This window comes from Solea solea, chromosome 17 (genome assembly GCF_958295425.1).
Source record: "Solea solea chromosome 17, fSolSol10.1, whole genome shotgun sequence".
Lineage (NCBI taxonomy): Eukaryota > Metazoa > Chordata > Actinopteri > Pleuronectiformes > Soleidae > Solea > Solea solea.
Genome location: NC_081150.1, coordinates 15,988,741 through 16,005,758, shown reverse-complemented (window position 1 = coordinate 16,005,758; position 17,018 = coordinate 15,988,741). Strand labels below are relative to the sequence as shown.

The 17,018-nt window shown below is 41.8% G+C and overlaps 1 protein-coding gene across 9 annotated transcripts in view; it reads left to right on the top strand.

Annotated features, from left to right (window-relative positions):
• ptprk (protein tyrosine phosphatase receptor type K) overlaps nucleotides 1-17,018 on the top strand; it is a 115,339-nt gene that overhangs the window by 62,649 nt on the left and 35,672 nt on the right. For all 9 annotated transcript variants that reach the window (XM_058613077.1, XM_058613080.1, XM_058613079.1 and 6 more), the window contains exons 7-11: nucleotides 141-222; nucleotides 2,278-2,393; nucleotides 3,752-3,926; nucleotides 10,305-10,417; nucleotides 11,184-11,364. In XM_058613077.1, the coding sequence (XP_058469060.1) occupies nucleotides 141-222; nucleotides 2,278-2,393; nucleotides 3,752-3,926; nucleotides 10,305-10,417; nucleotides 11,184-11,364 (667 nt within the window). The remainder of the gene's footprint in view (nucleotides 1-140; nucleotides 223-2,277; nucleotides 2,394-3,751; nucleotides 3,927-10,304; nucleotides 10,418-11,183; nucleotides 11,365-17,018) is intronic.

The window sequence follows — 17,018 nt, the reverse complement described above, 5'->3', positions numbered from 1 at the left end:
TCGATCTTTTGTCCTTTTTTTTGGACAACAATCAAAAATGACCTCATTTTCCAATAATTACCTTTGTGCTTTTAAATAGTAATTAGTGAACACTCATCGTTTGCTGAATGCCAACTTAAATGCTCTCTTCTCCTCCCCAGGTCATATTTGAAGCAGAGGTGTCGGACAGCAAAGCCGGCTTCATCGCCATTGACGACATTCAGGTGCTCAGCTACCCATGCGGTGAGTCATTAGCATGCCGGCAATTAGTCCTAGTTCGCTGACTATACGCTGATAGCTTTGGCCACTAATTAGACTGTACTTGGGATAGTTCTTTTTTTGCAGTCGACTGGGTAGATAAGTGGGAAGGTGACACGGGAGAGGAGGGATGCAGAGAGGGGAGAAGGATCGAGTCATTGAGAAAAATAAAAAAAAATAAAGAGAGGGAGAAGAGGATTGAGAGGAGGAGAAGGAGAGAAAGAGGGAATAGGAGGGAGTGAAGCGGGAAATGAGGCAGTATTAGGACAATTATGGGGGAGGGGGGGTGGTGTGAGGATTTTGACCACTCAGCATTTTCTGTCTCTCTTTAACCCGTGTGTACACTCACACTCCTTTTCATACACACACACACAAAGTTGCAGACACACACACACACACACAGAGTGAACACTGGCTGTCTTGTCTTATACTGACAGGAAAGAGATGAGTGCTTCGATCCATTTTAAATTCTCACTCCGTCTCAAGTCGTCGTCTTCTTCTTCTTCCCTCCTTTGCTGGAGTGTCTCCCCATAACTGCTAGAGGCCAAACAAAAAAAAAAAAAATAAGAGTTGGGACAACAAACTGTATCTGTTTACGGACTTGTCTGCTAATCCTGGAGGGTCTGCGCGTGTGAAAGGAAGCGATGACAACTCCTGTTTGGTCGTCCGTCTAGGAGCGGCACTGCACTCTCCGACGACAGTTTTGTTTCTTAATAGATTCTATTGATTATAAGTCACGGAGATAAACGGTCTTGAGCCATTCCCCTCGTGTCCCGGTATCTCCTGTCCCTCCTGTCTCTCGTCGGTCCGACGTTGCCAATAAAGCTCTGAAAGCATTTTCTACATATTAATAAATTGTGTCACTTAAAGCAACCCCGGAGTGTGAGAAATTATAAAAGCGGGAGAGTCTTTTGAGGTCAGAGGAGCAGCACTCCTAATAGGAAGGAGCAAGTGTTTGAAAAGGAATTAGTACTTCAGTCTCCACAGTGGCAGCATTCATTCTCACAGCTGCATGTCTGGACACACCGGTTTGTGTGTGTGTATGTGCGCGCGTGTTTGCATGAATGTGTGTGTCTGTGGACTTGTATTTCTTACGTCTTTGGGACCTTTTCTTGCAAAAACACTGACCTTGTCAGGACCGGTCGTCCTGACTTTTGTCCCACCAAATTTCTGAAGAACTGGTTAGGGCTAAGCTCTGGATTATGGTTAGGTGAAGGTAAGGGTTTTTGTTTGTTAAGGCTTTCCATGTGAATAGAGGTCAATGCTGAGTCCTGCTAAAGGATAGCTGCACAAACGTGTGTGTGTGTGTGTGTGTGTGTGCGCGCGCGCGTGTACCAGGTATTACTAATGTTGTGGGGACCAAAACCTGTTTACACAGTCACATTATGGGGACTTGTCCTCCTTGTGGGGACAAAAAGCAAGTCCCCATAACGTAAATTACTACATTTTAAGGTGAAGATATGTTTCATGGTTAGGTTGAGGTTAGGGTTAGGGTTAGGATTAGGATTAGGCCAGTAGTAATTGTGGTTAAGGTTAGAGTAAGTCTCCAAGAAATGAATGTAAGTCAATGCAATGTCCCCTCAAGTCATGAATGTCGAACATGTGTGTGTGTATGATTGCAATCACCTCCACTGAATAAAAATGTCATAGCTGAACGGCGTCTTCAGGGTTTAAAGCCTCATTTCATATTTTAGCATAGTAGTTAATAACTGGAGGCCGTGTGAATTATATACACTGAATGTGACATTGATGTTACCTCCCAGTGGCGGCGCAGCACTGTGTCTTGGTTTAATCCTGCTCCAGTAAAATCTAATCACTATAATAATGAACACACTCCTCGGGGTAATAAAAGGGTCCTTAAATGTATCCGTGTGTTTGCGATACCCCGACCTGTTTGTATCCACGACTCCCCCCGGTTCCATCACCTCATTTCCACTTTCAACAGACCAGCGAAATGAAACACACACGCACATCGAAAATGCACAAACATGTGACCAGAATGTAAACGCAATTTCAACCATTTCATTTTTCCTACGACAGACAAATCCCCCCACTTTCTTCGACTTGGGGACGTGGAGGTGAACGCCGGACAGAACGCGACGTTCCAGTGTATCGCGACGGGACGAGATACGTCAAACAACAAACTTTGGCTACAGGTACAGACTGACATAAACTCACTAATGCAAGCCATGCTCCTTTTTTGTGTACTGTTGGGGAACAATGAACAAGAACTGCAATGTAAACGATATATTGGTCTGTATTTGTACAGCACTTCTCAGTCTCAGTGACCTCTTTAACCCTTTAACACCGAGCGCATCGCAGACGACACGTTTGCTCAAGCGCACTTTGCATTACCGTGATTCCGTGACGGTATGTGCCATCGGAGAAATTCCAACGGTTTCTGAAAGCTGACGTGTCAAAGCCAACATGGTTATTGCGGTGATTTCACTCGCTGTTTCAGGAAGTCTTTGTCACCAGAGTGACTGGTTCTGGTTTAATTTTTTTGGCCCGTTTTTGGACATTGAGAGAAAAACTCAAACAAATGTTAGCTTAAATATAATATATAATATATAATATGCGTTATACTGTTCAAATTTTAAATTTAACACACAAAATCTGGTGTTTGTGTTGTTTTTCTTCATTTTAAATTCTTAATACACTATTTTAACATGGCAGTACAATTGCAAATAACTGCCACATATGGAAAGTAAACTGGAATAAGGGCCACAGGACAGTTTTTCTGTCCCTTTAATGGTTAAAATAAGCAAATAAGGCCAGACGGACATTTTAAGGCTTAGGTGTTGAAAGGTTGAAGTGCTTTAGGGCACAGTTCTGTCATTCAGACACTATATACTGCACCAGTCCTTTCATCACACATCATGTGCACACATGCTGTCACAGCCGTCCGGGGGCAACGTGAGGTTCAATTTCTTGCCCAAGGACACTTTGATACACAAGCAGGAGGAGCCGGGGATCGACCATGGACACTCTGAATCGTGGATGACCCCGTTTACCACATGATATATCAAATATATGTGAATGTTTTGATGAAAGGTGGTCATGAATATGGATATGATTATGTCTTCTTTGCATTTAATTCAACTTTCTCTGCCTAAATGAAATGGAAATGGTTTCAAAATACCATATAAACATTGAACGGCATCATCTCTTGCCTACGACAGACATGATATTGTATATTTATGTAGTGTACTGAATGTGCCGTACTCCATCGACTGGTGTGTCCTGTAATAAAGTGTCCTCATCATCACATACACACACATGCCATACGTCCTCACAGCTAAAATGATTAAGTTACTTTAATAGCTTCTGATTTCATTATGGCGCCATTGTAGTCATGACCTTCAAACCTGCTGTCAGTTAGACAGAGAGGGTTTGTGTGTGTGTGGGGGGGGCGGCGGCGGCGGCGGCGATCCATCGGTTCCTTTGTGACCTTGAGCAAAAGCAGTTAACCCCTGCAGCACCTAATATCTGTCCGTGTCTGTGTGTGATGCAGAGGAGAAACGGAGAAGATATTCCCGTGGCTCAGACCAAGACCATCAACCACCGACGCTTTGCCGCCTCCTTCCACCTCAAAGAAGTCACCAATCAGGACCAGGATCTGTATCGCTGCGTCACCCAGTCTGAGCGCGGCTCCGGGGTTTCCAATTTCGCCGGTCTCATCGTCAGAGGTGAGGAGACTTTTTTCTGTTAACTATGATGAAGGAACAACTTCTGAAAATGTGTAGTTTCTATAGCATAGTGTATAAAACCACAAAACAGCATGGTCTGACAATAACATGCTCACTTTTAGCCAGACGTGCTTATATTTTTCATGTTACTATTGAGCCCATACTGGTGTTGCTGTAAGATTTTCTGCAGCTTTTTGATTTTTCAGAAGCTAAAAACAGGGCACTACCCCCCCCACCCCCAAACTCGGGCTGCAATTAACACAGTTTGTCAGAAAATGTTGAAAAATGTTAATCGGTGCTCCTCAAACCTTGAATCGATTTTCCCAAATGTCTTGTTTGACCACAAACCAGAAAATATTCACATTTAAAAGTCTGAAAAAATTCTCAAACTGATTTTTTTTAGCTGTCAAAATAGTTTTATTAATAATCAAGTACTTGTTTCCGCCCTACTCCAAACTGTGCACATGTATCACTGTATTACACCACAACACAACCTTATTGTACACTTTATTTTTTGAATCTCCCCCAATGTTGTCCAAGTTTATCTTTTTTCACCCAGTTATATATTTAGTTCTGTGACTAACTTAAAACTTTATATGAGTGTCAAACATCTTTCCAATCAAATGTGCATCCGCCGTGACTGTCTTTAGACTAATGAGGAAAGTAGTATGTGTGTGTGTTTATGCTCTTTGCGTGTGCTAAGGGGAGCATTGAACCGGCATTAGTGTGTATGTGCATAAATGCAGACTGTGTGTGTGTGTGTGCTCAAGCTGTCATGTGCAGCTGACATGTGGTTAATAAGGTGTCACCAATGTGTGTTTGAGACGGGATGCTTTATTCATTCACATCCAATAGCTTACATATTTGATTCATCTCCCAGCGAGAGAGAGAAAAAAGGAGGAGGGCCAAGAGAGAGAGGGGGGGGGAGAAGGCAAACGAGCTTCAGAAAAACTGACACGGGAGTGACGGAGGAGGGGAGGGGGAAACTGAAGGTTAGAGGAGGGTGATAAAAAGTAGAGATGGTGGAGGAAAAGTTAAATGTAAATAGTCGGCTCATTATCTCAGGAATATCCATATCAGAATCAGGAATATGTGTGAATATGTAAACAGCCGAGCAGAGGCATGCTTATTATTCTGCATATGAGACGGCAGAGGAGAATGAAATGAAAAATCAAAGCGTAAGCAAGGGAGCATGAATATGAATATGAATATTAGCCGGCGTGGCTCGGATAATGAAGCGCCGAGACTGTCCGACTTTGGGAGGGTGGCGGTCACACACACACGCACAGACCGGGGTTAGTGTTGCAGACCACACAGGCAACAAACCGGTTTGTACTTTCTCTGGTCAAAGAAATGTGAGCGGGTTTTGGAGACACATTCTCTCCATGGGACCTCGCTGATTTAGTAAGAATACATAAGTGGCTAATGTTTATTTATTGTGAAGTTCTCCTTTTTTGCATATGAGAAGTGCAGAGATGATAGAGACGAGGACGCCCGCACACAGCAGGACGCATGTGTCTAAACATGAATCGCACCCATCTACATATATGAAAATAGATGCAGGTTCAGTGAGACGCACGGAGAGCGCGAGAACGTTGAAAAGCAGCCACTTTCACAATCTGTGAAATGATGCCTTTGGAGCTCTAAAGGGGATATTGGCGATTATGAATATTGATCCAGCGTCTGGTTGTTAGAAAGATATCACAATATAAGCGCTGCATGCATGAATGTGGAAGGAGGAGAGGAGCCTCATGTTTATTTATTAGAAATATCAGATGGGAGATGAGAGCCGGGGAGAAATCAAAGAAACAGGGAATATGTTTATTTCACTCCTCGAGAAGTGTACGTGTTGAAGATTTGAAGTTCCTGCAGGACGTCGGCGGCCATGAATATGGACAGAGTTAAGCTGCATCGCTAATGTTTTTTACCCTGAATACTTGTTTTTTTGTGAGACGGAGAAAGATGAGGAAAAGGGAGATAGAGTATCTGGGAGGATTCTGAAACAAGAATCATAGGGAGGTGCCTTAACATGACTTATGAACCCATGAAAAAGGTTTGTTAGTAGGACAGTCTTCAAAGCATGAAAATGGTCCCGTCGGTGCTGTTACTGTACACACAGAATCCCAGTCTATTGATATTTATAACGTGGAGATGATGGAGATGTGTGAATATCTTTCACCTCTGTTTCCCGGAGCGTTTGAGATCAGAAGAAAGGAGCCCCATTTTGTCGACACAGGTGCATGATGGGAACTTGAAAGCCATCAAATCATTTTGTTGTCTTCCCTCAGAAAACAAAGCAAAAAAAAGTTATTTTTCCTTTTTTTTAAAAAACTTATGCTCTGACCAACAAGGCAAAAGTTTATTTTCAAACAGTCTGCAAATGACAGCAAATGTTTTTATTTTCATTATAATAATAAATATAAGTCCCTTTATATTGCTTGCTTTTGTCAAATATTCAGTATAAAATCATTCTAAACAAAAAACTACGCCATCAAGTCCTCAAGTATTAAAATATGATTCAATATAAATCATAAAATCCTGCAGATGTTTCATATTTCACCACAAAAAAAATCACTTAAATGACCTCTACTCGTGATGTTTACCATAGACTCACTTTATATATGTGGAATATACAGGACACAGTATAGTGTTGTTGTGTGTGAGTTGTTTGTGCATGTATACAGTGTGTGTGTGTGTGTGTGTGTACATGTTTATGTATGTATATGTCTCTACTGTATACGAGCAGTATGTGTATGTGTGTCATTAGCGGTTTGGTCACAGCTGGGCTCTAATAAAGTCTTGCCCTCTGGTTCCTACGGTGACACAACGCATCATCACACCAGCTCGCACACACACACACACACACACCATGCCAGCCTCCATTACACACAACTCATGGCCTAAAAAGCTCCCACAATATTACTGTCACACACATACAAGCACACACACACACACACAGTTAACTAAAACACACACAACTGTTTTAAACCTGTTTCTTAACCTATCACACACACACAAACACACACACACACACATTGAACACACACTTTCACTGTAAGTCATAGTGACAGGTGGAGCTTCAAGCGTTACAGAACTACAGGAGACCTACGACCACTTGTGACCCTTGTAATGACTCAAACACACACACACACACACATGCGCGCCTCCTCTTCCTCGACCTCTGGAGGTCAGATGTCCTCCAGTGAGGACCACAGTGGTGTCAGCAGTGGTCTGTGAAAACTAAACTTTATCGACAAGGTTGCTGACAACGGACAACGGAGGAGAACATGCCTAGTGGGCGCCAGTCGCTGGCAAAATATCTGTCCCTCTTTTCTCTTTTCGTCTTCCCTTCTGTCCGTCATGTTTATTCACTGCATCATAAACGCAAACCTCTTAGAATGCCGAGTGTTTGTTTTTCATCAGTGTGATGGGTTATGTCATAAATGACAAACATTTGATCGTTTTCCCAGCGTTGATTTGCTCTTGTTTTTATCATTTTGACCCAGAAGTGACAAATGATTAGAGGATCCTCACGTGTGATGATTAATAATGAAAAAGACAGCGACAACAAAACCGCCACAAAACAACACTATTGATGATTTTCCTTTTTCTTTTCTTCTTTTTTTTTAGGGCAACTGTACAATTGACAAGTGATTGTTACAGAAATAAAATTCAAAAGCATGAACCCGATGTGCTTCAATCTCTGGAGTCACATAATGACCCACTTTTAGTCTTCACCGCTTCATTTATATCTCTATTATTTACCATTTATTCAACATTTATTCAAGATAACATACAAGCTGATAGCATGGGGAACCTAGTGTTTTGGAAAAAATCTGAGTTGTTGTTTTCCTTTTTTATTTGTTTGTTAATCACAAACTTTATTTACTTGATTGTGTCGCGAGCTGACATATTGTTGACGTTGGTTTTCTGAAGTCACTTTACATTTGTCTCAGTTGGAGAGTGTGTGTATGTGTTTTTTACTCACACACACGGGCTGTCAAAGTAGTGTTTTCATCTTTTGCTTAAAAAGACACTTCCTGCATCTCTCTGACAGCAACGTTCAACACACACACACACACACACAGAAGCATAACTGTAAACACAAACACTCAGCTTCACATTCACACAAAGTAATAACCCATGGAACAGCATGAGCACACACACACACACACACACACACACACACACACACAGTTTAGACAATAGAAGTTGGATTGGATATGAGATACAATCTGTATTATTTACTGTATTCGAGACAGCTCACTTTGCGTATGTGTGTGTGTTTTCCAGGTATTGCTCATGTTGTGGGGACTTAAACCTGTTTACTCCGTCACATTATGTGGACTTGTCGTCCTTATGGACAAAAAGGCAACATAACGATTATATTTTGAGGCGAAGACATGTTGTATGGTTAAGATATGGTGGGAATTATGGTTGATGTTATAGTAATGTACTCTGAGTTTGTGTGTGTCTGTGTGTGTCGTGTGTGTCTGTGTGTGTTCTTGTGAACATGAGCTCAGATTTGGCCCTGAACCATCACACATCCATCACATGTACTCACATTTCACTGAGCACGTTCCAGGCAAACGCATAATTAAAAATACATACATGTTATATATGTGTATGTCAGACAAATGTAATGCTAAATGTTATATAATGTAGGTTTTTTTATGCCCCCTCTATAAAATAGTCATATAATGACAGTCAAACAGTGGGAGGGGCTAAAAAATGACCCCACAAACTTCTATCAGGTCATCTGGGGCCAGGTTTAACGTTCATTAGGTCGGGACAGTCAAAAAAGTCGATGACGACTTTCCTATGAATCCAACAGGAAGGCCGCCATCTTCTATTGAGCGCCAAATCGGAGCGGATGGTACTGAAATGGTATTTGAAGAAATCTCTCCTAGGGTTCTCGTGTGATCGTCTTTCTACTTGTTTCTTTTTGCATTTCAATTAGAGATAGTAGCAAAATAACTTTCCAGTCCCAACCGTTCCATTGTTTTGCATCCTTCCCTTGAGGCACTGGCGTACAACGGTGGTATGCTAGGTCTGCCTAACAAGTAAAGGTACTGTTCTCAGTTGTAACCTGACCAGGGCTTTACTGTTCAACAGCAAAACAGGAGGAGCCAGTTATTGTGACGTACACTGGGGGAAAGCAAACGTTAGATAAAGTCATACACAGCAAATCAGATCCAACCAGACAAACAGGTGGGAAAAGTAAACAAAAACCAGGGACAGGAAGTGGGGAACAAGGGTCTGTTACCAAAACAAAACAGGAACTGCAAAAAAATCACTTCTCAGTTTGTACACGAGGGGAACAAGAGGTTAAAGTCACCATTTGTCGTCCACCACCTGAATTCATTATCACAATTCTGTGTCTAAAATCAAAAACTAGGATGAAACTCATTAGGAAATGTATTAGGTGGAGGTGGTTCACCGGAGGATGTGCAACAACAAGCTTCTTGTGCTCAGGGCGGTCATTAATTATGGTTTTCGACAAACCCATCACTCCTTAAAATGTAATCAGTCCTCTTCTTCTTCTCTTCATATCATTACTTTTTTAAACTCATCACAGTCACGTCAGAGAAGAGGTGCCACATCTTCCTCTCACACACCAGTTGTAAACCATCACATAAATGTCCTCTCCAGTCTGAGCTCTATGTTCTATGTGTAAGAGATAAACAGCCAGTGTGTGTGTGTGTGTGGGGGGGGGGGGGGGGTGCTGTTCATGATGCTGCTTCCCTGTGAAAGACATCCAATTTCTTGTGTTTGAAGGTGGAAAGTGTTTGATGTGAAGCCGCTGGAAAAGCCAAGTTTGCATTTATATTAAGTCCATTACAGCCCGGCAAAGGAGAGTGCATCAGAGCAAGAAAGAGACGGCTTCAAACCATTGTGATAAAAGTAGCAGCTTGTTATGTGAAGTGTCTGGTAAAAACCCTTCCGTAAACAGGATGAATCTTTGTGTTATTATTGGTTAGGAAGTTTAGAACAAGATACAGGGGCTGAGAAAATAAACTCTGAAACCCGAGCACAGGCGAGTGCTTTCTCCTCTCTGTCGCCAAACGCTAAGATAATTAGTCCACCGTGACACATTCATACAGATTGGACAACACAAATCAGTGCATTTTGTGCATGACATCCCTAATGATTTGTGTCACTAGTCGACTCGTCCGTCTTTACCGATGGTTTGTTTGAGCGCTCATATCTCACGCGTCAGCTTTCACGCTGACTGGGCTTTTGTTGTATCTCCTGTCACTGCCCACTTCTATTATAGCGTGACCTCGTTTTCAGTCGTTCCCATGTTTCATTCATCCTTTGTGGCACTTTTGAAATCATATTTTATGACCCCGGTCATTGTTTTCTTCTCCCCTTTAGAGCCTCCACACCCCATCGCCCCGCCCCAGCTGCTCGGCGTCGGCCCGACGTACCTACTGATCCAGCTCAACGCCAACTCCATATTTGGAGATGGACCCATTATCCTGAAGGAGGTAAAGTTCTGCTTGAGGCGGAGAGCGGCTTTAAGCATTTCATTATAGACATACCTGGTTGGAGTACAATTTTTTTTAGTGCTTCCTGGTTTGTTGATCCTTCCAGTGTCAATCTTAAGTTTCTAATAACCAAATCTAAGTGTTGGTGATAATTAAAACTGTGCAGTTTTACTCTTTATACTTTAATCCAATTAAAGGACAGTTGTATCAAACTTTAAATCTGACTTGTGGCAAGAAAGCCAATATCGAAAATTGATTGAACAATATCTAATCATGGTAAAGTGAATAGTATATCCAGGGTGTAAGATTAATGACGTCTAATGCCCAGAAAATGTACTGTAGGACTCTCTCATTACTTCATTTTACTATAAGTGGGAACTACAGTGGCCTTGTATGCCACTAAGGATGTTAAATAAAAAGCTAATTGATGAAAAAGCTAAGGATGAAATAAAAAGCTAATTGTAAGGCTATGAATAATAATAATAAATACACACATGTTTATTTTACAGTGCTTATACACTTATAAAAAAATACTTATGGGTAGTTTATTCAATTTTTGCTAAAGAAAATAAATTAAAAACCAGGATTAATGCAGTCCCAAAAATTGGGGCATGGGAAAATAAAAATAATAATAATAACTACTTCAGTTTCAATAGGTTCCTACACACCTTTTAACTCTTACATTCAGAATTCTCGGGTGAATTCTAAAAGCTACTGCTCATTTTCACATCTATAAAATGAAGTATTCGATCCTCCTCATCTTTAGGTGGAGTACCGTATGACATCAGGCAGCTGGATCGAGACTCACGCCGTGAACTCCCCCAATTATAAGCTGTGGCATCTGGACCCGGACACCGAGTACGAGATCCGAGTCTTGCTCACCAGACCAGGAGAAGGAGGGACGGGCAAAGCCGGACCACCGCTCATCACCAGGACCAAATGTGCAGGTAGGCCGCCGACACACACACGAGTATCATGGAGTCATGTAATCTTGGTTTGTAACGACCAGAGGATAGCTGAGAAAATCTTCAAGTTCACTTCTACTGATTGAATGTCATTTGAAAAGCCATCAAGTATAATATATACATATATATATATATATATATATATATGTGTGTGTGTATGTAAAATATATCAGTGTATAAACTGTATTTAGATTGCTTTATTTTTTTTTAAAGTTATGTATCCAATGGTGTGTAATGTGGAAAACTTTGTGTACACAGCTTCTTCTTTTTTTTCCTCCTCAGCCTGTGTGATTGTCTATTGATCTGTCAATCTACTGATGTTCTTTTTATCTTGGTATCTATATTTTAGTCAAGGGGGAGTGATATTTATACTGTGAGCTCAGTGGATACATGCGGCGAAGGGATAGAGCTGGAGAAGGAAGGAAGGAAGGAAGGAAGGAAGGAGGGGAGAGCCTGAGCCAGTCAGTGGTTGCTCACTGATCTGAGGGAACGAGTGATTAAAATACTGGATGCTCTTTCCACCTTCCTTATCATCCTCTCTCCCCCCCCCCCCCACCTCAACTCCACTTTTCATATTTTCCTCTCCTGTCTCCTGTTCCTTTCACTGTATCTCCCCTCTTTTCTACCTCGTTTCCTGTCACTGCCTTCCCCCACCCCCACCCGCCACCCTTTGCCTCTCCCTCCTGCACCTCTTTCTCTCCCTCTGTGGATCAATAGACGAAGGGCAGAAACACTGTCTGACATTTGTAGAAATAAACGACTGAAATATAAACACGGCTCGCCTAAGGGGGGAGAGACGGAGCAAGCCGGGGAGAGTTGATATGAGAGGGAGAGAAAGAGGCAGTGAGCATGAATGAGAAACAGAATAAAGGAGAGATGATGAAAAACAATAAGGCTGGAAAACAAAGAAACGGGTGAATCGGGGCTGAGGCGCTGATGAAACTGAAGAATAGGAATAAAAAGAAAGATGAAAACTCATAACCACGGGGGCTTGACTGATGTCTGCCAACGTGTGTGTGTGTGTGTTTGCTGACAAAGAGGAAGTCATAGACTTGTTCAGCCGACTCGTGTATTGAACTGTTTCCTGTTTGACAGGAAGAGGAAATTAATCTTCTCGCCACAAGCGCAGGGCACACATTTGTGTTAAAGATGTTAAGTCATTGTTCTAGTGTTGTGATAGCGGGGGACGAGGCTCCTGAGTTGAGTCAATTACATCAAATTATTCATTTTATCTCTTTATGTGTGAATGACTTTTGTCTGCTGGTTTCGAACGAGAAAAGGAATAACACCATGTAAATCTCTCTTCAATCAATCTTCCAGAGCGAACACGTTTCCATTAAAACTAGGGCTTGATATCGAACTCTCTAATACTGAGAACATTTCAAATCTCAAAATCAATATGAAAATATGAGAAAAGGACATTTGCTCCTGGTTTGAACTGCAAGAAGACGACCAGGCTAAAAATAATTGTATTGTCATGTTAAAACGTCTTAAAGCAGATTTAGTAAAGTTGGTATCAAACTAAATTATTGTTCCGGAATTCAGGAATGTCCAGATATCGATACTGGATTGTAAATTATTCGTCAGTACCCAGCACTGACTAAAACATATCACAAATTGGATAAAAAATTCAAAGTAAAAGGCATAACAACACAAATAAAAACATTAGTAAAGTAACATCAGTAAAAGAGTAAAATAATAAAATGGTAAAAATCTAGATAGAAGTGACTATTCTCATCCTGAAGTAAGGGCCAAGGAGAAGACGTGGTTCTTTAAAAGTCATTCAAAATGTTCAATGGTGGGGCCAGATTTAATTTTCAATGGGTAAATCGTTCCATAGTTTGGGGGCAGCCACAGGAAAAGCTTGATCAGGTTTTTAGTCGGGTTTTGAGTACATCTAAAAGTAACCTGTTATCACACCTGAGAGCTCGGGATGGGGTGTGAAGGTGAAGGATAAGATGATGCCAAACCATTAAGAGCTTCACATATTTTAAAATAAAACAAATACGAGGCCAGTGGAGAGAACACAATCACACAGGTGTGATGCAGGTTCGCTTGAGTTGCTGGACAGATGACTGGTCTAAGCCAGCATACAGAGAATTACAATAATCCAGTCAAGATGTTTTAAAAGCATGGATCAGTCGCTCTAAAACTTTGAGAGGGAGTTCGGCCTTCACTTCAGTTGAAAGAAGCTGAACTCGGGATTTGCACTCGGCACTATCAAAATGGACGCCAAGGATTTTTGGGGTTAGAGGACCCACTGCACCCACACCCAATCGATCTAGTTCTCCTAAATCTGCGTGTTTGAAAAAGGGTTCTATGGATATTTACACCAGAAATGTGCAGAATCGTGCCACCCTGCTCATTTTTTGGCATGTTTAAAAAGGGTAATTCAACATTATGTTAAGTAAATGTATTGGCCACACAGAGTTGTTAGTCTGGCACACACGGGTTAGGAAAGTTATTTAAATGGAAATGATTCCTTTGCTTTTTTTCCCCCTGTGTGGTTTAATTTGGTCTGATCTCACCACCTGTAGTCTACTGAACACTTAGTTCAACACAATGCAATGAGGAAAATTCAATGCACACACTCTCACTAATGCAGTAAAAAAAAAGAAAAAGGGGGGGGTGGGGGCTGCACAATCGCCAGACGTGAACCCAATCTATCACCACGCTAAACACTGTTTAATTAAAAACCAATAAAGTTTGATAAAATGCCAAGCAGAAAAATCACACACTGCAGAGCAATTAATGTGTTAGGAGGTAGCATTTCATCTCATCTCCTCGTTTCTTTTTTACTCTTACTCTTCTCTTTCTCTTTTTATGTCACTTCTTTTTTCTCATGCTCCCTCTGTCCCCCCCCCCCCCCCACCCCCTCTCTCTCTCTCTCTCTCTCTCGCTCGCTCCCACTCTTCTCGATTTTTCATCTGTGGTGATTTATTGCTCTTGTCGAAAGGGTGAAAAATAATCAACTTGAAGTGAAGAGTTTGTGAGTGTGTGTGTGTGTGTGTGTGTGTGTGTGTGAGAGAGAGAGAGTGACAGAAGAAGGTGATGAAGTAGCTTTTAATCCAAATACTGAATTTTCAGCTGGAAACCTCTTGGTCTCGCCGAGTTAGACACACACACACACACACTCACACACAGGTGTGCGCAGCTATTCTTCTTAGGGGCTAACCCTAACCCGCTTTGACAGCCTAAACAAAGCGTTATCTCTAAACTTAACCATAACCACAATTCAAATCTTGGCCCTAACCTTACCAGTTCCTCAAACATGAGGTTCTGCCTCATTAGGTCCAGGTTTTGGCCTCAATGAGGACTACTGGTCTTGAAAAAGGTCAGTGTTTATGTCAGAAAAGACCCTAAAGATGTGTAAGAAATACAAGCTCAAACACACTGACCAACTTGCAACTCCATCCACCATCTTCACTTTGTATTTAATAAAAAAGCCAAGAAGTTGCCCAGTCTATACGTCTGTGGATTTGAACAGCGCCAAAATGGCGTCGTTTTGATTCAGACTGTTTCACTACGTCTGCAACTGCAGCTCTGAGAAGGTTTCAGGTCAGTCCCACACACCGTCCTGCTACTGTAAACACAACCACATTTGTATTCATTCATCTATTAAAATAGTCCGCCATGAGTGCTTCGCTTACCCCCGGGTAACACTTGGTAAAAACCTACAGTGTCCAGAGGTTACTCCATGATGACGCTCCATTACCCTTATTTACTTAATATTAAAGATTTACATCCTAGGTAGGAGCGTAGGGAGCACAGAGCGGCGAGAAAAGTATTAAGAAACACCTTTTTTTTAAGTTTTAGTCTTTTCAAAGCATCTTTACCATTAAAAAAATATGGAACATCCTCTTTTTTTGCCTTTAAAATCCTGTCAACACATTGTTTTTAAAGATGTTTTCTTCTCAGATCCTCTGAAGTGTGCATACTACACCTCTTTTTCCCCGACCTTTCTTTGAAACATATCTCTGTTTGATCAGTCACAGGTTCGATGTTGTTTTCGTGTGCACCGCATCTTGATTTCAAACATCTCTCACCCCCCCCCCCCCCCCCCACTCTGAATTATGACGATAGGATTTCTTGACGTTCCACGAGACAGTTTTTGAGTTTATTGATTTCACAATAAGGTAGATCAGAGGTAAAATGTTTTCAACTTGCAAGTGCAAATTGAAAACATGGTCCGGCCTAAATTTATGTCTTTCATGGTCTTAAATCTGCTTGAACGAGAAAGAGAGAGAATAGACTGAGTTTAATTTGTCTTCCTTGTGACAGTGGAAGGATTACCAGGGACTAATTGGACAGATTAACTTGGATTTAGCTGCATTTCCCGTCAACCCTTTCCTCCTCCTTTCCTTTCCTTCTCTTAAGACTCCCTCCTTCCTCCACTCTCGTCTTTGTACTGTACATTTCATGGCTCCTCCTAATGCTTCATCATGAGGGAGTTGCTGTTGTTTTTTTTATTTAATTTAGTTTTTATTTCCTTTTTCCTTTTGTTTCGCCGCTCTTTAATTTCCAGCCTCTGGATTGTGCTGATATGAAGCTCGCCGTCCTCCATGTTATTGTTGGTGTTTATTGGTATTGTTATTGTTTTCAAAGCTCCATCTGTGGAGAACAAAGCCTTTTTAGTTCCAACATGAATCCCGCCGTTTGTCCGTCCAACCAGCGGAGGAGGGAGTAAAAGGACAAGGCAGCCTCTGTGGTTTACCGTTTGGACCGGGTCCCGCTTTGACTCTGGCCCCGCTCCAAACTAGTTATCGTCTTTTCCCATTCCTCCTCTCAGTCATCTCTCTCTCTCTCATTCCAATTTTCACTCTCTGCTCTCGTTACCTCTCTTCCTCCACCCCCAGTTTCTTTCTTTCTCTCCTCGCTTCTCTCTTTCAGACAGCGAGTCATATATTTGTTTTTAATTCCACTTTGAGGACAATCACTATGAAGCACTCTTAGCATCTAAAGACCCTGAAATCAATGCACTTCATCAGATTGCCCTTACGTGTGTGTGTATATGTGTGTTGTCCTTATAGCCAGGTTTATGATGAGGATCATGAAGTATTGATTTGAACAGGCTGAGACACAGAGACACAGAGAGAGGGACCAAGATAAGTGTGGGGAGAGAAACGACGGGCAGTGAAAGCAGCATCAGGTCTCCCTCTCACTCTATTTAAATGTCAACCATTTAATAACAGGTTGAGGGGGAAAATGAAATGCTCTGACCCTTCAGCTATTAACACACACACACAGTTGAGTTGAGCAATAACATTTTCTCTGCAGCTCAACAGACACGTACCTGTCACAACCTTTCTCCCACCTGCTTTTTTTCCCCCTCAATATGTCTCTTTATTAGTGAGTAATTTACATTGAAATGACTTACCTCGGTGTATTTGTATTCAGCGTACACCTCAGTCACTGTGTGTGTGTGTGTGTGTGTGCAGTTGCCCTTGACAATGCATCTTTATTGACAGAAGTTTTATTAAGGCTAGCACTCTCTCTCTCACACACACACACACACATGAACACCCATACATGCTGTGCCCAGATTCAATCTTAATTCGGTCACAACCTAAAGCCCGTGTGTGTGTGTGTGTGTGTGTGTGTGTGTGCGTGCGTGTGAGTGACAGGCAGATAATGGG